This window comes from Triticum dicoccoides, chromosome 5A (assembly GCF_002162155.2).
Source record: "Triticum dicoccoides isolate Atlit2015 ecotype Zavitan chromosome 5A, WEW_v2.0, whole genome shotgun sequence".
Lineage (NCBI taxonomy): Eukaryota > Viridiplantae > Streptophyta > Magnoliopsida > Poales > Poaceae > Triticum > Triticum dicoccoides.
Window position 1 is genome coordinate 442,136,628 of NC_041388.1, and position 23,641 is coordinate 442,160,268.

Here is a 23,641-nt window from a genome sequence, read left to right on the forward strand (position 1 = left end):
GATTACATCCGCACACAATTATATCATGTTGGGTCTTCACCCTTCAGTGCTATTGTTTATGCCCCAGCAGAGATGTGTGGGTGTTTTCGATGATACAAAAAGGTGTCGGAGGCTCATCTGCACCTGGTGAACAGCTGGCATCCAAGATGATCATATGAGCTAGGTGCATGCAAATTTTCGTGGTGTTTGGACATCTGAAGAGCTCGTGCCAAGAGAAACAAAATCGGCTCCGAACAATTTTCTTTTCTAAGTTTCTTAGACACCAATATTTTTTTAGCTATTTGTTTTGCTTGCGCCACAAATAATTTTTTTTTGAAAATGTCCAGCAATTGCTGGCTATTTCATTGATTCATAGCAGGGAGAACATGGTGATAACAAAAAGTGCGTGACGGTCAGGGACCAAGGAGAAAATGGAGAGAAAAATAAAAGGAGGCCTCTGAAAAACCTACAATCTCACGGTGGTTCCCCGAAGGGGCTCTCAATACAGATCGCTCCCGCGAGTCTCCATAGCTCTAGCGAATTCCTCAGTTCTCTCACAATGTCAGAGGTGGAAGCTATCTTGTTTTGAAAGGTGCATCTATTCCTCTCCTGCCAGATCTCCCAGCATGTTGCAAGGAGCATGGTTTTTGCTCCTTTTCGCTCCCTTGGCGTTGCCCTGTTGATGATTCCTCTGACAATCGTCAATGGTTTCTTATGGCGCCACTCGTCCGTCGGCGTGAAGGTGGAGCAGCCGCGCCAGGATGCCACCTGTTGCCACACTCTCCAAGCCTTGGGACATTCCCAGATAATGTGATTTCTTGTTTCAAGGCTCCGGTGACAGAGCTGGCAGAAATAGCCATTTGGCCAACCCCGTCGTTGGAGTCTGTCGTTGGACCAGACTCGGTTTTGCAGCAACAGCCAGCAAAACACCTTGATCTTCCCTGGAGCCCAAGCTTTCCATATGATGCCTTCAAACTCTGAGGTATGCCGGCCCTGAAACTGCATCTGGTAAGCGGAGCTTGCTGTGTATCCTCCTTTTGCCTCCATGTTCCACCGAATTTGGTCTCTTTCTTCTTCATTTAGCAGAATGTTTGCCTCTTGAATTCTTCGGTGCAGCCGCAGGAAGTCCGGTAGTATCAGGTTGATCTCACCGTGTTCAAGGTCGCTGATCCATGTTACGTTTTGTAGAGCTTCGAAAACTGTCCTGTTTTTGCGCCGGGAGTGTTTGAACAGGGCTGGGTAGCCCTGAGCAAGGGGTCCGGCTCCTAGCCATGTTGATTGCCAGAAAAGCGCCGTTTTGCCATCTCCAACTGTCACCGTTGTTGCTGCAGCAAACAAAGCTCTGTCCACGTCGTCGCATGGCGGTGATGTGCCAACCCATGATCTGTCCGGATCTTTCCAAGCAATCCATAGCCAGTGTAGCCGGAGTGCTCGGCTGAAACTTTGCAGGTCCAGGATGCCGAGCCCTCCCTTCTTAGTTGGTGCGCAGACCGTTGGCCAGTTTACCTTGCAGCTGGCCCTAGTTGGTGCGCCACAAATATGTGGTTGTTGATTAAAAACTAGATGATACCCCGCGCATTGCTGCGGGAATCGGTCTTAATATATATCTAATTGTGTGAAATATAAATATTCAAATTAATAAGACGTGAAACAAAATTAAAAATACGTAAAAATTATTATATTTGATTGTGTATAGTTGTAAAATATTTATTGAATATAAATAGAATAATAGATATTTAAATTAATAACACATGAACCAAAATTAAAAATACATATGACTTATTATATTTGATTGTGTATGGCTATAAAATATTTATTGAATATAAGTAGAATAATAAAATAAAAATAAAAATATTTTCTCCTACATGGTTGCATGTTGAGGTGTGGTCTTATCCCATCCATAATTGTATGGTGATGTGTTATGCTTACATGTTGGTGGGGATGACTCTCTTAAGTACTATATCGGATGTGTGGCCTGTTCTTGTGAATGTAGTCACCTGCATGTTGTGGACTTCTCCAGTTTGCCAAGACTAAATACGGTTCACCCTGCTTTAATCAAGAACCTCAATCTGTTTATGATCGAGAGCTTGTTTCCTGATACGGATTGTGCATTGCTACAGAGATTAAATTTGTGCGACGGTTAGAATAAACCGAAAGCACGGTTTACTGGCTACCTCCCAGGCATGGAATACTAGCGTGATGGGTGCAGTTCAGCGAAATGTTTTTCTCAAAGCCACTTTTATATTTGGCTTGCTTAGAGAACACATTCGCCAAATGTTAACTGTAACATCTGATATCAAGAGGTGCAAATAGGTTTGATATAATTTTACACAGTAGCAGCGAAACGGACTAGCTGAAGCAGCACAGCAACAGAGATATTCAAACGAAACGAGCTTGCAATCATTTCTACTACTCCCTCTGATCCGAATTGTACCTCCAGTCCTCCATTCAGGGCTAAGGCCAGACTACCTCCAGCAATGGCTAAGGACAGACATCTAAGTCTGGAGTCTAAAAAAATTCATGTTGTATCTTTCTTCTGATTCACCCTCTGTTACCCCGGCATGTCTCCTCGGTCCAATTGATGCTACCGCCGATTGTACGATCATCCCTCTGCAGTCTCCAGCAATGAAGTCAGCTTTTGCACAGGCATCGATAGCAGTACGAGCCGCCATCAGTTGTCTGTGCCGAAGTAGCGATCACCATACTCTCCCAAACCTGGGATGACTCTGAATTCCTCGCTCAGCCCGGTATCTATCTCTGACGTTACAAGCTTCAACTTTGGAAATCGCGTGCACACACATTGAATCCCTTCGGGTGCCTACAAGGAGTCGAAAAAACAGGCTGGAGTGACATGAAAAAGAGACGAGTAAACTGATTCGGTATGCTAAGAGGTTTACCGAGATGAGAGTGAGGAATATGATCCTCTCCTCGGCAACGCCTTTCCTTCGAAGAAGATCTATAGCTTGATTTGCTGAGTTCCCTGAATAAAAAAGGAAGAAGTAAAACACTTCAGTCACGAGCAAATCGGAAGATAGCTGGTGCAATATCAATTCAATTGCAGATGGACGAACGAATTACAGATTTGTGGATCTAAAGAACAATAATCATCTACGAGTCATGGAGTACTATATATGAGTAGCAGCCTATCTTCCAAAGTAAACGATGTAGCACCAAACTTCCACTATTTATTGAGAACACGGTTAAACATATTTGACATGAAATTTACCAAAGCCAAGACATCTCCCAACAGATAAACCAACAATGAAAAAGTTTATTAAATCTTTAATTTTATGCATTAGTAAAGGAAAAATTATCACTGGGTGAGATTTGGTATCAGGATATCTCATAACATCCAGATATGTTTCTGTGAATGCATGCCATATGTATAAACTGCATCGAATAAAAAAAGCACTCATATCTATTATCATACAAAGCATTGCTTTCAATAAGAAATACGGAGTACAATTATAGGGTGTGCCAAGGGAAACTTTTACTAACACAACCTAAATAACTTTAGCGCCAACAAATAAATGAACAGGAATAGAGGCAAGCAAAACTGACCTGTGCCAAGCACCGGATCCAAAAGCAGAACATGCCGTTCATCTATGTCCATTGGCAGTTTGTGGTATATGAGCTAGATGAAGAAAGTGTATTGTAGTTATTGAGATTTGACACCACAGAAACTTAACCATTTTACAAATTTATTAGCAAGTCATTAATCACAAGATCTTAGTGCTTACTTGCTGTCCATTATCTCCAACACGATGTATCAAAATTTTGCCAATTTTTATTCCTTTACAGCAAGCACGCAAAGCATTCTCCATACTTTCACCACTGCAGTGACAATGAATTTGTTTACAGTAGTGCTGTTGTCTCAATATATATTAACAGAATGGGTGAGAAAAGAACATATGTAACATGGCTGGTGTGCAAAGAGTAAACTGCAACTATTTGGTATTTATAGACATCGTTTCATGATGTTGAACTAAGATTCAGGATTAAATGGGACATGAGTTCAAAATTGTAGTCTGGACTCTGGAACTATAAAACTATCTTACAACTTGCAAGACAATGGCACAGAGAAAACAGAAGGTTCCACATGCCAGGACAGAACAGAATGTATACTCATAATAAATTATCTTTTGCAGTATTAACTAGCATCTCTAATAAAATGAAGAACTTCTGTTCAAACATAGTTATTACTAAATGCAGTCTGCATGCCTGACGTTCAAAAAAATACTTCTGTCAATGGTGTGTGCTGTTTTTGTTGGGTTGATAATAACTATCTTTAGTGTTTACCTTCGGACAATAGACACTCCGCAGAGCTTCTTGCAGAAATCAACTCCCGTATAAACAGATCCTGGACAAACAAGTAGAGCATCACATAATGTTTGGCACAGATAAATAAATACAAGCATGTGTGCACCTAGCATTACAGAAAACAACTGAAAACATATAAATATATGAAAATGGCCAGAGCTCCAGGTTTCCACATTTTTTATGCATATTAAATCAGAGCATCCAAATTCAAATGTTCGCAGCACAAAACAAATTGCTGCTTTCAAGGAGTACTAATTTATCGGCATATAAAGTTAGGTGACAAACCCCAAGGCTCGGTAATGGTAGAAATAGTAAGCATGAGCTCATGTCAACGAGCTTCATTTTCCATCTAATACTGTGTAACATCAAAGCTATAAAGAAAAATAATTCTAAAGGGAATAGACTCTTCATATTAACAAGCTTCAGTTTCTATCGACTACTGCATAACATCACAGCTACAAATCAAAAATAATCCTAGTGGGGGATAAACTCTCCATATCAACAATTTTCAATTCGTACCTAGTACTGTGTAATATCAAAGATATTATTCAAAAATGTAATTCGAGGGGAAATAAGATACTAGCATTTAGCCCAACATTAGTCAATGCATCGATTCTATTTTACTTCCTATTATTGTTGAAGTGGAAATGTTTGTCTTCACAACATTTCAGAACTTATGGTGTTAACTATTTTAGCAATAAAATTTCGTAGGTAACTAGGTATAAATTCTTCTAGTTGATCAAACAACAATTATTCTAGGAAATCAATCAAAGTGAAAAACTTCTCGATGAAACAGTACTTGAAATGCAAAATCGAAAAGTGGACAACTAAGTGAAAAAAGATACGCAATGCCATTTGCAAACTACCTGTTGGAGTAATAATCTGCTTTTCTGTAAATGGCAAATGGCCCAAACCATGCTCAACTACCTAACATGACATTATTCAAACAAACAGGAGACCAGTTAAATCAATTTTGAACTCAATGCAATTAACTCAACATAAAGTTGATAATAATAAGATAAAAGCTTGGAAACAAGGGAGGTACCAAACGTATCAATCGATCTGAATAAAACACAAAGTCAGGTGTAGTGATATCCCTATCACGAATCAGAGTATGCATTCCTCGGATCTGGCAAATTCATCATAAAGGCAACTTCAAGATACAATGAAAAACACTATAATGCTTAATCAATGAAGATGATTAACTTTACCTGGAAAGTTGATTGAACTACAAAGACGTTTCGGAAGACTTTGCACAAGTCATGCATACCAAGCTTTGTACGAATATGTTGAACGATCAGGTCAATTGCAACATGGTTATCACCTCCGCGTGGTATGATCACATCAGCATATTTCTTTGAAGGCAGAACAAAATCATCGAATGCTGGCTTCACAAACCTCCCATACTGAGACACCAAAAGAATTGCATATTACATCACAGGCATTTACATATCAAGAAACAAATAGACAGAATCTTCTTGCAAATCACAATGAAAAATCTAAACAACAGCAGAAAATCTACAATAGTTAACCTACCTGATCAAGCACCGAGCTAACATCTCTACCTCTTTCAACTGTATCACGCCTTATTCGCCGGGCAAGCCTAATATCTGCATCTGTTTGGATACACCATGGATGCAAGAAAGTGAACAAAATTTTAGCTACCAGCGAGAAAATTATAGAGAACAAGTCAAATGCTTATAAGTACACTGTACACATAACACAGACCTGTGTCCACAAAAATTTTCATGTCCATCAGATTGCGAACCCTTTGATCATGGAAGACTAAAATGCCCTCCAAAATAATGACATCTGATGCATTGACCTTACAAAATGAAATTTGACAATTCGTTTAGTTGGCAAAAAGGTTCATGATTAGACCAGTTTTCCTACTTATCCAGTACTTCAACTAAAATCATCTCGGTTGACGATCCCTGGTACTGATAGAAGCCAGCAAACATAATACTGAAATATAATTATTCTAAACTAACAAACTGAAATAAATATATATCAAGATATTCACCAGTGCTAATTGAAGGAACTAGATTCTTTATCCCAGATTAATACAGTTTACTTCAAAATTAAGAATACAGACTGCATAAGTTCACAAGTCAGAATAGTGGATAGTTTTGGAAATAATTTGCCCGTTCATACAAATGTCTATGACATGATCAAAAGGGTAAAAAAATTAACAAAAACAAAACCTTCAGTGACTATATTAACAGAATTCCTTGCAAAGCTGTAAATTATCAGGCTGCAAAAATGTTGTACACGCTATGCAATAAATCTTCATACTCAAACTAGTATTATTTTCCAATTCACGCAGAAAGCAAATAACATCCTCTGTAATTTCAATAATTCCCATAGAAAGCATTGCACCCTACCATACAATATACCTGATGGTCATATGGTTGTACAGGTAGAAAAAAGGCTTCACCCGAAGTTATCGAATAGTAATTCTCAGGAACAAGTTATTGAAAAGTCAAATGAGCTGGACTCAACATTGTAAACACGGGAAACTTCTTCATGTCAACAAGTTCATAAGGCATAACTGATTACTACCAACCTTTCGGAACCTTTCTGAGCACCTTCGGTGATTTTTGAAGTCATATATAGGAACATTTACAGGCAATGCACGTTTTAGTTGCCCCATGCATTCAAGAAGTTGCTCCGTATCAAATGCATCTGTAAACAAAGAAAGCATCTGCTTCACATTCTCTGATCACTAACAAAGGTAGAACACTTCCAATCATCATGGTATAAGTGAAATACCAGGATGATCGAAATTGTAGTCCTGAGCGCGTGCAGATTCCTCAGCGGTTAAGCCGCGGTAGAATGAATCCTACAAAGTGAAAATCCATACTGAAAATCAGGCATGTCCCGGAAATGAAATTGGTCTCCCTTTGAAATTTGATGTAAGATTGTGCGCGACTAGCTTTATTGCAACTTCATTGTTCAGTTCTGAAGGTACAATCATTAATTGTTGAGTTTCCCAGCTAAGTAATGACTATGGCAGCACGACAGGCCTTCGGATTTCATAGACTGCATCACTTGGACACGACATACAAACCAAAAAGGCGTGATTCTACTGCAGGAGCCAGTATGAAGTGAGGACCCCTAGCAGGCTCGTAACACAAAGCATTTGCAATGGCAGAAGCAGGCAGTCAGGGAGGAGCAGACCTGGTTGACGAGCACGACGCGGTGGTCGTGCAGCTGCTGGATGATCATGTCGCACACGGTGGTCTTCCCCGAGGCCGTCCCGCCCGAAACCCCTTGAGACAATTAGCAGTGTCAGTCAGGACTCACAACCACCGCACTGGGCAAACTGATCAGCAGAATGGGGGGCGCAGGGACGGCCGCAGAAAAAGGTTACCGATGACGAAGGGCTGCCTGAGGGAGGAGGGGGAGGCGACGTCGGCGTGGGCGTGGGCGAGCCCGTTGGCGAGGGCGGCGGCGGCGCCGGCGGAGGTGGAGGAGGAAGGGGAGGAGGGCCCGGAGGGGGCGGGCAGGCGCAGCGCCTCGAGGCGGAGGCCGCTGAAGTGGGCCCCCACCGCGGACTCCATGGCGTCGTCCACCGCCTTGTCCGGCATGGTGTCGGCGGACTCCGGTCGTCGGTCCCGCCGCCGCCGCGCCGCGCCGCGATCGATCGGGATTCGGGATTCGCTCGCTCGCTCGCTCGCACGGCGGCTTTCGCGGGTCCTGCTGACTGCTCTCCCCGACCCGGATCCGCTCGCGAGTCGCGATCGGGTTTTTGAACCGACGGGAAAATAATTAGTTTCCCCGAGCGAAACGTGGTGCGTGGGGCCGGTTTTGCTCGTGGAGGGGATGGGATGGGTGCGTGCGCCGTGGACTGGGGGAGTGGCGGGTGGGCCCGCCGACGGGGATGGGAGTCACGGCGCAGGAACACCTCGCGCAGGGAGGGAGCAGGATGGCTGGATGGGGTGGGGCCGGTGGCTAGCTCGGTGTACGATCTGATCACGCTGTTTTTCCCTTCTTCTCATCTCAACGACAAGAAGGCCATGAAGCATGTTGATCCGTTTGAGTTTGCTGCGAATGCTCTGTCGTCTATCAGCAAGTAGTAGCGTATATATATATAATACGGGTGCATCAGTAGCATGAGCTGTTAGGAAATATTAGCACTTTTTCGATTAGACTTATTCACGAGTAAACAATAAACATGGCATAAAAGGTATGCATCTCATAACGATACCTAAGCATACTAGCACGTAATGCTGTCGATACAGGGAAAGTAGTGAAAGCAGAGGCGGATGAAGTTGGGGACGGATCGGGAGCAATCACGTCGAGACACTCCCAAAAAACCTTATTGTCATTCTCCCGGGCAGGATCTCGAACGACAGGGTACCGGAGGCACCTGCTCTTCCAACCAACCATGCACGCGGTCGTTGAGATGGGATCGCCGGAAGCAGCACAGAGAGAGGAACAGGTGACGAGGCGAGGCGGGCAGAGGAGGAGGAGCGCGCATGTACCACTCCTTTTCCCAAGCTTCTAATGGCAAGTGATAGAACAACCCTTATAAAAGGGTCTCAACTCTTCTCAAGTAGCAAGATGAGACTAAACTTCCCACCTGCCATCTCATACATGGGCTTCAAGATTAACCAGGGGTTAGTGTCTTATATGGGCCTAAGCCTATCCATAATCCAACATGAGCATGCGTGACCCAGTTTAGGGCATGGATACGGACAACTGATCGATCAACGTGCGATGCACATGGCTCGAGACGTCTTGGCAGTGTTGAGAAAAAAAGAGACCAGGACCAATCTGATTCCGTTCCTATCGACAACATGTGCCGCCTCGCCGTGTCCTCCCGTTTGGTAATATGGTAGCGTGACAGGGGAACCAGGAATCAGATCCAAAGCTCCAACCTGCGACGCACAGTGAACCAGAAATATCATACGGTAGTAGTAGTAGTAGTAGTATGCCATTCATGTCACTGTTACCACCATCTCTACAAGACTCAGACTGCGTGAAAGCCAAGGGCACATTTTATTCGGAATCGCAAAACTGCTCACTGAGCGTCGTGCAGACTGCATTCTGGTTATAGTTTACAGCAGAAACATACTCGTCCGTCCGAGCGCGCAGAGCTACAGATGATCAGCTCTTGATCTGCGACGCCTCCACGCTCTTGCGCAGCGCCGAGATGACCTCTCCGGGGTCGGCCGCGCCGAACACGGAGCTCCCGGCGACGATGCAGTTGGCGCCGGCCGACGCCGCGGCGTCGATGGTGGAAGGACCCAGGCCACCGTCCACCTACACACACAAACAATATAACGTCAGGAAACGAGACGCCGTGGGAAGATCGCCTATGGGCGCCTGTGGCTGTGATGTGATACTAGCCGAACATGGATCGGCATTGTAACTGTACCTCAATGTCGAGGGACGGGTACTTCTTCCTCAGCGTACGTACCTGGAGAAACAAATCCAGGTTACAGACAGGAAGTGGTCAGAACTATCCTAGATAAGAAACGGCAAGAGTATCGACCCCGGAAAACAAAATGGGTGGATACCTTATCCATCATCTCCGGCATGAACTTCTGGCCACCAAAGCCAGGCTCGACCGTCATCACGAGAACCAACTCTACAGGGGTTTCTGCTTCCACCTGTAAATACAGTTATTAGTAGAAATGCTAGCTAATCGGAGATCAGATGATTAAGTTTAGACAGGTCATCATAACAAAGGTCATTCATCTGCAATGGAAGATGTACTAGAGTACAGTAACATTCAGTGAATGTTGTAAGAAGGGGAGGTGAAATGCGCCTGAACAAGGGAAACTGGATGTGCTTGTGCCACGATCATTTTGATCAACAAATTATGCTAAAAGTTAAACATAACACATTGCTACTTGATTAGATCAATGAACCAATGGTCCAGTATACGAGTGTACAACAACACTAGTACACACCTAAAAAAGAACTACTTCCTACATAAATCAGCTCTGGATGGGGTTTCAGTTCTGGACACGAAAGGAGGACGCAATGAACTTTATGCATTAGAAATAAAGCTAACTGTGCACGTTGAAAATAAATGCATACGAGCTCACTTCTCATGTTAGCTATTAATATGAAAAAGTTTCTGGAAAATGTACTCCAGTGGTTTTTCTATAATGTACAACATGATAACAAGAATAATTGTATGGGGCAAATGAAGTTACCAGGGGGAAAACATCCTCCACAGGAGTACCAGGCTTCAATGATACACCAGGCCGCATGCCCTTTGCTTTAATGCTTTGGGTGAGCTCTTTCCAGTTATCTACACCAAGCTTTCCATAAGGCAACAAAAATCATGAAGAACCATTCGCAGATTTGTCAGCACGTGTTTATTTACCCCTCGCTACTTCTATATGGAATGTGAATCCTGAGGCACCAGCTTTTCCAAATGCCTCTACATAATCAGAAGGATTTGTGACCATGAGATGGCAGTCCAAATATGCCCTAGAAATCGAGAATAGCAGTATTAGGTGCATACAGCCTATAAGAACAGAATCCATCAAAGTGAATATTAGATAAGACAAGGAAGGTCACCATACTTTGTGTGCTTCCTCAAGCTCTCAATCACTGGAGCTCCAATAGTTAAATTAGGAACGAAGTGCCTGCGTGTGCAAACAGCCAGCTTCAAAATTGATAGTTCTTTTGGTTTTGGTCGTCATCAAAATAGTCTATCATCAAATTTCCGAACAAGATGAATGCATTGTCCTTCAAACTTGATTCAACATATAACATAATAATGATATTCTTTTTGCATGCAGTCTTTCATCTGGGAGTTATAGAAAGATATTCAAGAGAACATCCAGACATAGGATCTGTATGATCCTGTTGACAAAATAAAAAGATTCCCACGTGAAGGAAGACAGCAATTCATGTTCAATACTTACTTCAATGATGTCCAGTTCATAAAAAAAAGCATCTTAAGCAAGCATTCTACTTTTCACCAGCTTGAAGAAGGTGTCTAATTTCTCTCCCTTATGCTCAAGGTGTGTGATCTCTGTCTAAGAAAACAGAGGGAACACCATCTCCATACTGACTGCAGATACCTCTTGTTTCATCATTAGCTACTTGAATTTTCCTATTGTTTATTTTCAGAACGAAAGGTCAACATTCCTTTAAGTAGGCAAAATGTGAAAGAATAGAGCATAGTTTAAGCTGCTTCTTTTTCAAGTTTAGTCACATGGCTATCAGGCTTATTGCTTTCCTTCTTATATACATATTTTGGAAATCATGCTCTTTATGTGAGATTTTATTAACATTTCGCATCCATGAGCAGGATGTTCGAATAAGTAAGGTATCTAACGAAAGTAGCCAAAAATTAAATAGCAAGGTCCATAGGTCGAACAGCAACTAAGAGAACAATACATGTGTGGGTTAAAAACAAAAATCATCTAGGTAGATGTAGCTTGTAGGCATGTATACAGCCACCTGCATACTTATCTAGTTAGCTTAGCTTAAACACCCACTGCCAGCCTGCTATGCTAGCAGATAAATAAGGGCAAACATATCTTCCATTATTTGAACGAAAGGCAGAGTTCTGCCTACATACTAAGAGATAAGGAATAAAATTTGGCATTGGTATGTCAGAATAGTTTTTTGGCACCAGAAAGTGCCGACACAATTCAGTAACAGATCAAAATCGATCTGCCGCGTCCGCAGTGGAAAGTAGAGACAAACTCACCCATCCTGCAAGGTGGAAAAGGAACAGAATGAGCATAAGGCAAATGGAATTCCAAGCTTGAATGTCCATGATCAATGCACACGATCCCTGTCTAAAAGAAAAATAAAATGGAACACAATCGTTGGGAGGAACAAAATTAACTACTACTCCCTCCGTTCCAAATTACTCGTCGCAAAAATGGATGTATCTAGAACTAAAATACATCTAGATACATCCATTTCTGCGACGAGTAATTCGGAACGGAGGGAGTAGAACACATTCCCTGAGAGGAACAAAATTAACTGAACTTGTCACATGCCTGTAACAGGCAAGTCACAGCCTTGACATGGATTTGGCTGTATTTCCGTTATATCTTTAATGGAAAGGGGATTAGCCCGGTTCAAAAAAAAAAAAGTCACTGCCTTAGACTAGTAAGTACCAGTACAGTTGCAGCATAGCACATCGCAGACCAGAACTACTGCGAACATGACAGCTCACGCTCATGCTCTGAACAACGATGTTCAGAGTAACCTTTCAGTAGCAGAAAGCGGAGCAGAGAAGACTGTCAACTCCGAACAGATTCTACCGAATCGCCTATGCTCACTGCAAGGCCTAGTTGTGTGCAGAAACAAGAAGTATGGCAGCTCCTCTGATTCATTCAGTGGTTCAATCCTATTATCCCTAGTTCCCTAGCATGACCGACTCCGTCACGGCGGCAAACGACTGAAGCGACCATAACAGTGCGCGGTCCAATCCTACTCCTGAACGAATCTCGAGGATTCGAGGGTGGATCAATCAAGCAGGGTTAGGAAACATGGTGGGGGGAGAGGGGACGGGAGGGGGGATCGTACCATGACGTCCATGTGGAGCCAGTCGGCGCCGAGGTGGACCATGCGCTCGGCCTCCGAGGCGAGGTTGGCGAAGTCCGACAAGAGCATGGACGGCGCTATCTTCGCCGCCGCCGCCATGGTTGGTGCTTCCGATTGGAGGACCGGTGGTCGCTCGATGGTAGTTGAGTGTCGAAGGTGGGGAAGCGGACGACGTTTCGTTCGGGTCTCGTGACGGAACGGAGGCTGGTTTGTTTCACGCCTGTGTTTGGGGCAGGTGAGCCGCCTATGGCCCACTCGTCAGTGGCCGGAGAAGGGGCTGCTGCTGCCAGGGCCAACACAATACTGTTTTTTTTTTCTTTCATCAACCCTTGGTTGTGGGCTCAGACGAATTATTTGTTGAACTAGCTGATGCCCCACGCGTTGCTGCGGGAATTGATTACAATATATTTCAATGACATTTGATTATATGAAATATAATTTTTTAGATTAACAACACATGAAGTAAAATTAAAAATTCATATGACTTGTTGTATTTGATAAAATATTTATTGACTATAAGTTGAACAATATAATGATAATTATTTTTCCATGCATGGTTACATGTGGTGGTGGGTTTTTATAATGCATGGTTGCATGCTAAGGTGGGCCTTATCCCATCCATAATTGTATGGTGATGTGGCATACTTGCATGGTGATGTGATATATTTGCATGTTAAGATAAATAGATTAGTGGGGATCAATCTCTTAGGTATATAGGATTTCATGAATAAATATCGAGACTTGTAAAAGGTTGTGAAATGAGGGGAAATACACATGAGCACTCGGGTGCTCCACCCCCCAATGCAACTTGTGGCACGTGGGTGGCGGAGGCTACACACGAGGAGGTGTTCTCAAGACATCACGTTGTTTCTCGAAGCGGCGCCATAATCACCCTCACATTCATTTACTGATCTCTCTTCCCTTTCTCCGCTCTCCCCGCTCTCATACTGGCGGCGGCAATGGCAGGACTTTGGCAATGGTTGTAAGCCCTTGCCCTCTCTTTCGATTACCTGCATTCAACTCGCACTTTAACATTTCCACATTTGATTCAAGCGTTAGGGATCAGACTAAAACAAGGGGGTGGAGGGATTGGATTTTCACATTCGATTATGTAGTAGTTCAGAAAATGGCATTACCAATGGATTTTAGGGTTCATACGGTGATTTTGAGTAAAGGGGGTTGGAGAATAGGGGTACATCAACCTTACAAGCACCTAAACATTCTAAACCGGCGACCTTGGAGGCGCTTGGAGCAGCGGGGCCCTGTAGCCTTGTTGTTGTCCACCACCGGCTCCACCGCAGCATCCATCATCTCCTCTGCATCGTCTTCGTCCAGAATGATGGGCCTTGCGCGGTCGTTTGGTGCCGCCGCCCTAACCAGCAGCTCCACCACTTTGTGGTCATCCTCCGACGCCACCGCAATGGCCGGTTGGGCATGAGGAGGCCTCACAAGCCTGTACATTGCCCATCTGGCCCTCTGAACAGGATCGCCGAACTCGGCCTAATCCATCGCCCAACATAGTATGTCCACTAACATAGCGCCTTTCACTAGGTCAGTATCATCGTCTTCAACTGCTCCTTCATCCCCATAGCGCATGCCTCTTTTTGTGCATCTCCTTGATGCTAGTGAACTGAGAGCACACCTTCATGGTCTTGACGAACTTGGTGCGGTCATCGAGCGAGCATCCATGGAAGAAAGCCCTCCATCCAATGCCCCAGGGGAAGGGCTAGGGATGGGTTCGTGGCAATGCTGAGGTTGTGAGACAGAGCTGTGGAAGAGGATAGAAGTGAAGGAAATATGCCCTAGAGGCAATAATAAAGTTGTTACTTATATTTCCTTATATCATGATGAATGTTTATTATTCATGCTAGAATTGTATTAACCGGAAACTTAGCACATGTGTGAATACATAGACAAAACAGAATGTCCCTAGTATGCCTCTACTTGACTAGCTCGTTAATCAAAGATGGTTAAGTTTCCTAACCATAGACATGTGTTGTCATTTGATGAACGGGATCACATCATTGGAGAATGATGTGATGGACAAGACCCATCAGTTAGCTTAGCATAATGATTGTTTAGTTTTATATTGCTATTGCTTTCTTCATGACTTATACATATTCCTTTGACTATGAGATTATGCTACTCCCGAATACCGGAGGAACACCTTGTGTGCTACCAAAAGTCACAACGTAACTAGGTGATTATAAAGATGCTCTACAGGTGTCTCCGAAGGTGTTTGTTGGGTTGGCATAGATCGAGATTAGGATTTCTCACTCTATGTATCGGAGAGGTATCTCTGGGCCCTCTCGATAATGCACATCACTATAAGCCTTGCAAGCAATGCAATTAGTGAGTTAGTTGCGGGATGATGCATTACGGAACGAGTAAAGAGAATTGTCGGTAACGAGATTGAACTAGGTATGATGATACTGATGATCGAATCTCGGGCAAGTAACATACCGACGACAAAGGGAACAACTTATGTTGTCGTGCGGTTTGACCGATAAAGATCTTCGTAGAATATGTAGGAACCAACATGAGCATCCAGGTTTCGCTATTGGTTATTGACCGGAGATGAGTCTCGGTCATGTCTACATAGTTCTTGAACCCGTAGGGTCCGCACGCTTAACGTTCGATGACGATATGTATTATGAGTTTTGTGACTTGATGCACCGAAGGTTGTTCGGAGTTCCGGATGTGATCACGGACATGACGAGGAGTCTCGAAATGGTCGAGACATGAAGATTGATATATTAGAAGGTTATGTTTGGACACCGGAAAGGTTTTGGATGAGTTTGGGCATTTTTTGAAGTACCGGGGGGTTACCGGAACCCCCCGGGGAGTTAATGGGCCTTAGTGGGCCATGGTGGAAGAGAGGAGGAGGCGTCCAAGCAGTGGGGTGCCCCCCCAAGCCCAATCCGAATTGGGGAGGGGGCCTGAAGGAAATATGTCCTAGAGGCAATAATAAAGTTGTTATTTATATTTCCTTATACCATGATAAATGTTTATTATTCATTCTAGAATTGTATTAACCGAAAACTTAGTACATGTGTGAATACATAGACAAACAGAGTGACACTAGTATGCCTCTACTTGACTAGCTCGTTGAATCAAAGATGGTTATGTTTCCTAGCCATAGACATGAGTTGTCATTTGATTAACGGGGTCACATCATTAGAGAATGATGTGATTGACTTGACCCATTTTGTTAGCTTAGCACTTGATCGTTTTAGTATGTTGCTATTGCTTTCTTCATGACTTATACATGTTCCTATGACTATGGGATTATGCAACTCCCGAATACCGGAGGAACACTTTGTGTGCTACCAAACGTCACAAGGTAACTGGGTGATTATAAAGGTGCTCTACAGGTGTCTCCAATGGTACTTGTTGAGTTGGCATAGATCAAGATTAGGATTTTTCACTCCGATTATCGGAGAGGTATCTCTGGGCCCTCTCGGTAATGCACATCACTATAAACCTTGCAGGCAATGTAGCTAATGAGTTAGTTACGAGATGATGCATTACGGAAAGAGTAAATTGTCTTGCCGATAAAGAGATTGAACTAGGTATTGAGATACCGACGATCGAATCTCGGACAAGTAACATACCGATGACAAAGGGAACAACGTATGTTGTTATGCGGTTTGACCGATAAAGATCTTCGTAGAATATGTGGGAACCAATATGAACATCCAGGTTCCGCTATTGGTTATTGACCGGAGACGTGTCTCGGTCACGTCTACATAGTTCTCGGACCCATAGGGTCCGCACGCTTAACGTTCAGTGACGATCGGTATTATGAGTTTATGTGTTTTGATGTACCTAAGATAGTTCGGAGTCCCGGATGTGATCACAGACATGACGAGGAGTCTCGAAATGGTCGAGACATAAATATTGATATATTGGACGACTATATTCGGACACCAGATGAGTTCCAGGGGTCACCAGATATTTATCGGAGTGCCGGGGTTATCGGAACCCCCGGGGGATCTAATGGGCCAACATGGGCCTTGTGGGAGAGAGAGGAGGGGGCCTAGGGCTGGCCACCCCCCCATTGGGAGTCCGAATTGGACAAGGAGGGGGCGGCGCCCCCTCTTTCCTCCCTCTCTCCCTCTCCTTCCTTCCCCCTTCCTCCTTCCTAGTTGGACTAGGAAAGGGGAGTCCTACTCCCACTAGGAGGAGGACTCCCCCCTCTCCTTGGCGCGCCCCAAGGCCGGCCGGCCTCCCCCTTGCTCCTTTATATACGGGGACAGGGGGCACCCTAGAACACACAAGTTGATTGTTCCAAGCCGTGTGTGGTGCCCCCCTCCACCATATTCCACCTCGGTCATATCGTTGCAGTGCTTAGGCGAAGCCCTGCGCCAGTAGTTTCATCATCACCGTCATCACGCCGTCGTGCTGACGAAACTCGCCCTCGACACTCTGCTGGATCGTGAGTTCGTGGGACGTCATCGAGCTGAACATGTGCAGATCGTGGAGGTGTCGTATGTTCGGTACTAGGATTGGTCGATCATGAAGACGTACGACTACATCAATCGCGTTGTCATAACGCTTCCGCTTATGGTCTACGAGGGTACATGGACAACACTCTCCCCTCTCGTTGCTATGCATCACCATGATCCTGCATGTGCGTAGGAATTTTTTTGAAATTACTACGTTTCCCAACAATGGCATCCGAGCCAGGTTTATGCGTAGATGTTATATGCACGAGTAGAACACAAGTGAGTTGTGGGCGATACTAGTCATACTACTTACCAGCATGTCATACTTTGATTCGATGGTATTGTTGGATGAAGTGGCCCGGACCGACATTACGCGTACGCTTACGCGAGACTGGTTCTACCGATGTGCTTCGCACACAGGTGGCTGACGGGTGTCAGTTTCTCCAACTTTAGTTGAATCGAGTATGGCTACGCCCGGTCCTTGTTGAAGGTTAAAATAGCACATACTTGATGAAATATCGTTGTGTTTTTGATACGCAGGTAAGAACGGTTCTTGCTCAGCCCGTAGCAGCCATGTAAAACTTGCAACAACAGAGTAGATGACGTCTAACTTGTTTTTGCAGGGCATGTTGGGATGTGATATGGTCAAGACATGATGCTAAATTTTATTGTATGAGATGATCATGTTTTGTAACAGAGTTATCGGCAACTGGCAGGAGCCATATGGTTGTCGCTTTATTGTATGAAATGCAATCGCCATGTAATTGATTTACTTTATCACTAAGCGGTAGCGATAGTCGTAGAAGCAATAGTTGGCGAGACGACAACGATGCTACGATGGAGATCAAGGTGTCGCGCCAGTGACGATGGTGATCATGACGGTGCTTTGGAGATGGAGATCAAAGGCACAAGATGATGATGGCCATCTCATATCACGTATACTGATTGCATGTGATGTTTATCCTTTATGCATCTGATTTTGCTTAGTTCGGCGGTAGCATTATAAGATGATCTCTCACTAAATTTCAAGGTACAAGTGTTCTCCCTGAGTATGCACCATTGCGAAAGTTCGTCGTGCCGAAACACCACATGATGGCCGGGTGTGATAAGCTCTACGTTCACATACAACGGGTGCAAGCCAGTTTTGCACATGCAGAATACTCGGGTTAAACTTGACGAGCCTAGCATATGTAGATATGGCCTCAGAACACTGAGACTGAAAGGTCGAGCGTGAATCATATAGTAGATATGATCAACACAGTGATGTTCACCATTGAAAACTAATCCATCTCACGTGATGATCGAACATGGTTTAGTTGATATGGATCACGTGATCACTTAGATGATTAGAGGGATGTCTATCTAAGTGGGAGTTTTTTTAGTAATTTGATTAATTGAATTTTAATTTATCATGAACTTAGTACCTGATAGTATTTTGCATGTCTATGTTGTTGTAGATAGATGACCCGTGTTGTTGTTCCGTTGAATTTTAATGCGTTCCTAGAGAAAGCTAAGTTGAAAGATGATGGTAGCAACTACACGGACTGGGTCCGTAACTTGAGAATTATCCTCATTGCTGCACAGAAGAATTACGTCCTGGAAGCACCGCTAGGTGCCAAACCCACTGCGGGAGCAATGCCAGATATTATGAACATCTGGCAGAGCAAAGCTGATGACTACTCGATAGTTTAGTGTGTCATGCTTTACGGCTTAGAACCGGGACTTCAACGACGTTTTGAACGTCATGGAGCATATGAGATGTTCTAGGAGTTAAAGTTAATATTTCAAGCAAATGCCCGGATTGAGAGATATGAAGTCTCCAATAAGTTCTACAGCTGCAAGATGAAGGAGAATAGTCCTGTCAGTGAACATATATTCTCAAAATGTCTGGGTATAACAATCACTTGATTCAACTGGGAGTTAATCTTCCTGATGATAGTGTCATTGACAAAAAATTTCAATCACTACCACCAAGCTACAAGAGCTTCGTGATGAACTATAACATGCAAGGGATGGATAAGGCAATTGCCGAGCTCTTCGCAATGCTAAAAGCTGTGGAGGTAGAAATCAAGAAGGAGCATCAAGTGTTGATGGTCAACAAGACCACCAGTTTCAAGAAAAAGGGTAAAGGGAAGAAGGGGAACTTCAAGAAGAACGGCAAGCAAGTTGCTGATCAAGTGAAGAAGCCCAAGTCTGGACCTAAGCCTGATACTGAGTGCTTCTACTGCCAAGGGACTGGTCACTGGAAGCGGAACTTCCCCAAGTATTTGGCGGATAAAAAGGATGGCAAGGTGAACAAAGGTATATGTGATATACATGTTATTGATGTGTACCTTACTAATGCTCGCAGTAGTATCTGGGTATTTGATACTGGTTCTGTTGCTAATATTTGCAACTCGAAATAGGGACTACGGATTAAGCGAAGATTATCTAAGGACGAGGTGACGATGCGCGTGGGAAATGGTTCCAAAGTCGATGTGATCGCGGTCGGCACGCTACCTCTACATCTACCTTCGGGATTAGTTTTAGACCCGAATAATTGTTATTTGGTGCCAGCGTTGAGCATGAACATTATATCTGGATCTTGTTTGATGCGAGATGATTATTCATTTAAATCAGAGAATAATGGTTGTTCTATTTATATGAGTAATATCTTTTATGGTCATGCACCCTTGAAGAGTGGTCTATTCATATTGAATCTCGATAGTAGTGATACACATATTCATAATATTGAAGCCAAAAGATGCAGAGTTGATAATGATATTGCAAGTTATTTGTGGCACTGTCGTTTAGGTCATATTGGTGTAAAGCACATGCATGAAGAAACTCCATTCTGATGGACTTTTGGAATCACTTGATTATGAATCACTTGGTGCTTGCGAACCATGCCTCATGGGCAAGATGACTAAAACGACGTTCTCCGGAACAATGGAGCGAGCAACAGATTTGTTGGAAATCATACATACTGATGTATGTGGTCCGATGAATGTTGAGGCTCGCGGCGGGTATCGTTATTTTCCCACCTTCACAGATGATTTGAGCAGATATGGGTATATCTACTTGATGAAATATAAGTCTGAAACAATTGTAAAGTTCAAAGAATTTCATAGTGAAGTGGAAAATCATCGTGACAAGAAAATAAAGTTTCTATGATCTGATCATGGAGGAGAATATTTGAGTTACGAGTTTGGTATTCATTTGAAACAATGTGGAATAGTTTCGCAACTCACGCCACCCGGAACACCATAGCGTAATGGTGTGTCTGACATCGTAATCGTACTTTACTAGATATGGTGCGATCTATGATGTCTCTTAATGATTTACCGCTATCGTTTTGGGGTTATGCTTTAGAGACGACTGCATTCACATTAAACAGGGCACCATCTAAATCCGTTGAGTAGACACCTTATGAACTATGGTTTGGGAAGAAACCCAAGTTGTCGTTTCTTAAAGTTTGGGGCTACGATGCTTATGTGAAAAAGTTTCAACCTGATAAGCTCGAACCCAAATCGGAGAAATGTGTCTTCATAGGATACCCAAAGGAGACTGTTGGGTACACCTTCAATCACAAATCCAAAGGCAAGACATTCGTTGCTAAGAATGGATCCTTTCTCGAGGAGTTTCTCTTGAAAGAAGTGAGTGGGAGGAAAGTAGAACTTGATGAGGTAACTGTACCTACTCCCTTATTGGAAAATAGTTCATCACAGAAATCTGTTCCTGTGACTCCTACACCAATTAGTGAGGAAGCTAATGATGATGATCATGTAACTTCAGATCAAGTTACTACTGAACCTCGTAGGTCAACCAGAGTAAGATCCGCACCAGAGTGGTACGGTAATCTTGTTCTGGAGGTCATGTTACTTGACCATGACGAACCTACGAGCTATGAGGAAGTGATGATGAGCCCAGATTCCACAAAATGGCTTGAGGCCATGAAATCTGAGATGGGATCCATGTATGAGAACAAGCCATCGAGAATAAATGGATCTTCAAGAAGAAGACAAACGCTGACGGTAATGTTACTGTCTACAAAGCTCGACTTGTTGCAAAATGTTTTCGACAAGTTCAAGGAGTTGACTACGATGAGACCTTCTCACCCATAGCGATGCTTAAGTCCGTCCGAATCATGTTAGCAATTGCCGCATTTTATGATTATGAAATTTGGCAAATGGATGTAAAGACTGCGTTCCTGAATGGATTTCTGGAAGAAGAGTTGTATATGATGCAACCTGAAGATTTTATCGATCCAAAGGATGCTAACAAAGTGTGCAAGCTCCAGTGATCCATTTATGGACTGGTGCAAGCATCTCGGAGTTGGAATAAAATGTTTTGATAGTGTGATCAAAGCATATGATTTTCTACAGACTTTTGGAGAAGCCTGTATTTACAAGAAAGTGAGTGGGAGCTCTGTAGCATTTCTAATATTATATGTGGATGATATATTGTTGATTGGAAATGATATAGAATTTCTAGATAGCATAAAAGGATACTTGAATAAGAGTTTTTCAATGAAAGACCTCGGTGAAGCTGCTTATATATTGGGCATCAAGATCTATAGAGATAGATCAAGACGCTTAATTGTACTTTCACAAAGCACATACCTTGATAAAGTTTTGAAGAAGTTCAAAATGGATCAAGCAAAGAAATGGTTCTTGCCTGTGTTACAAGGTGTGAAGTTGAGTCAGACTCAATGCCCGACCACTGCAGAAGATAGAGAGAAAATTAAAGGTGTTCCCTATGTTTCAGCCATAGGCTCTATCATGTATGTAATGCTGTGTACCAGACCTGATGTGTGCCTTGCTATTAGTTTAGCAGGGAGGTACCAAAGTAATCCAGGAGTGGATCACTGGACAACAGTCAAGAACATCCTGAAATACCTGAAAAGGACTAAGGATATGTTTCTTATTTATGGAGGTGACAAAGAGCTTGTCGTAAATGGTTACGTTGATGCAAGCTTTGACACTGATCCGGATGACTCTAAGTCACAAGCTGGATACGTACTTATATTGAATGGTGGAGCTATCAGTTGGTGCAGTTCTAAACAAAGCGTCGTGGCGGGATCTACGTGTGAAGCAAAGTACATAGCTGCTTCGGAAGCAGCAAATGAAGGAGTCTGGATGAAGGAGTTCATATCCGATCTAGGTGTCATACCTAGTGCATCGGGTCCAATGAAAATCATTTGTGACAATATTGGTGCAATTGCCTTGGCAAAGGAATCCAGATTTCACAAGAGAACCAAGCACATCAAGAGATGCTTCAATTCCATCCGCGATCAAGTCAAGGAGGGAGACATAGAGATTTGCAAGATACATACGGATCTGAATGTTGCAGACTCGTTGACTAAGTCTCTCTCACAAGCAAAACATGATCAGCACCAAGACTCCATGGGTGTTAGAATCATTACTATGTAATCTAGATTATTGACTCTAGTGCAAGTGGGAGACTGAAGGAAATATGCCCTAGAGGCAATAATAAAGTTGTTATTTATATTTCCTTATATCATGATAAATGTTTATTATTCATGCTAGAATTGTATTAACCGGAAACTTAGTACATGTGTGAATACATAGACAAACAGAGTGTCACTAGTATGCCTCTACTTGACTAGCTCGTTGAATAAAAGATGGTTATGTTTCCTAGCCATAGACATGAGTTGTCATTTGATTAACGGGATCACATCATTAGAGAATGATGTGATTGACTTGACCCATTCCGTTAGCTTTAGCACTTGATCGTTTTAGTATATTGCTATTGCTTTCTTCATGACTTATACATGTTCCTATGACTATGAGATTATGCAACTCCCGAATACCGGAGGAACACTTTGTGTGCTACCAAACGTCACAACATAACTGGGTGATTATAAAGTTGCTCTACAGGTGTCTCCGATGGTACTTGTTGAGTTGGCATAGATCAAGATTAGAATTTGTCACTCCGATTGTCAGAGAGGTATCTCGGGGCCCTCTCGGTAATGCACATCACTATAAGCCTTGCAAGCAATCTAGCTAATGAGTTAGTTACGAGATGATGCATTACGGAACGAGTAAATTTACTTGCCGGTAACGAGATTGAACTAGGTATTGAGATACCAACAATCGAATCTCGGGCAAGTAACATACCGATGACAAAGGGAACAACGTATGTTGTTATGCGGTCTGACCGATAAAGATCTTCATAGAATATGTGGGAACCAATATGAACATCCAGGTTCTGCTATTGGTTATTGATCGGAGACGTGTCTCGGTCATGTCTACATAGTTCTCGAACCTGTAGGGTCCGCACGCCTAACATTCGGTGACGATCGGTATTATGAGTTCATGTGTTTTGATGTACCGAAGATAGTTTGGATTCCCGGATGTGAT

At 43.2% G+C, this 23,641-nt stretch overlaps 2 protein-coding genes across 2 annotated transcripts; both read right to left on the reverse strand.

Moving 5' to 3' along the window:
- Positions 1-2,198: 2,198 nt before the first annotated feature.
- On the reverse strand, positions 2,199-8,016 carry LOC119302194 (uridine kinase-like protein 1, chloroplastic). The gene is made up of 14 exons (XM_037579225.1): positions 7,673-8,016; positions 7,480-7,571; positions 7,072-7,141; positions 6,866-6,984; positions 6,028-6,124; positions 5,836-5,915; positions 5,511-5,705; positions 5,345-5,428; positions 5,166-5,226; positions 4,279-4,339; positions 3,720-3,813; positions 3,541-3,613; positions 2,877-2,959; positions 2,199-2,797 (listed from the first exon to the last, which is right to left on the reverse strand). Exons 1-14 carry the CDS (start codon positions 7,887-7,889, stop codon positions 2,651-2,653), a joined length of 1,473 nt encoding a protein of 490 aa, XP_037435122.1. The 5' UTR covers positions 7,890-8,016; the 3' UTR covers positions 2,199-2,650.
- A 1,195-nt stretch (positions 8,017-9,211) lies between these two features.
- On the reverse strand, positions 9,212-13,026 carry LOC119302195 (ribulose-phosphate 3-epimerase, cytoplasmic isoform-like). The gene is made up of 8 exons (XM_037579226.1): positions 12,814-13,026; positions 11,984-11,988; positions 10,845-10,907; positions 10,643-10,749; positions 10,470-10,567; positions 9,825-9,917; positions 9,683-9,724; positions 9,212-9,567 (listed from the first exon to the last, which is right to left on the reverse strand). The coding sequence occupies exons 1-8, from the start codon at positions 12,928-12,930 to the stop codon at positions 9,412-9,414; spliced, it is 681 nt and encodes a 226-aa protein (XP_037435123.1). The 5' UTR covers positions 12,931-13,026; the 3' UTR covers positions 9,212-9,411.
- Positions 13,027-23,641: the final 10,615 nt, after the last annotated feature.

Coding starts and splice junctions, on each gene's coding strand:
- LOC119302194 (XM_037579225.1), bottom strand. CDS start 7,889: ATGCCGGACAAGGCGGTGGACGACGCCATGGAGTCCGCGGTGGGGGCC. Junction 6,985..7,071: donor CTACAATTTCGATCATCCTG/GTATTTCACTTA, acceptor CTTTGTTTACAG/ATGCATTTGATACGGAGCAA. Junction 5,706..5,835: donor TTAGCTCGGTGCTTGATCAG/GTAGGTTAACTA, acceptor TTGGTGTCTCAG/TATGGGAGGTTTGTGAAGCC.
- LOC119302195 (XM_037579226.1), bottom strand. CDS start 12,930: ATGGCGGCGGCGGCGAAGATAGCGCCGTCCATGCTCTTGTCGGACTTC. Junction 9,918..10,469: donor TGGAGGATGTTTTCCCCCTG/GTAACTTCATTT, acceptor CTGTATTTACAG/GTGGAAGCAGAAACCCCTGT. Junction 9,568..9,682: donor ACCCGTCCCTCGACATTGAG/GTACAGTTACAA, acceptor TTGTGTGTGTAG/GTGGACGGTGGCCTGGGTCC.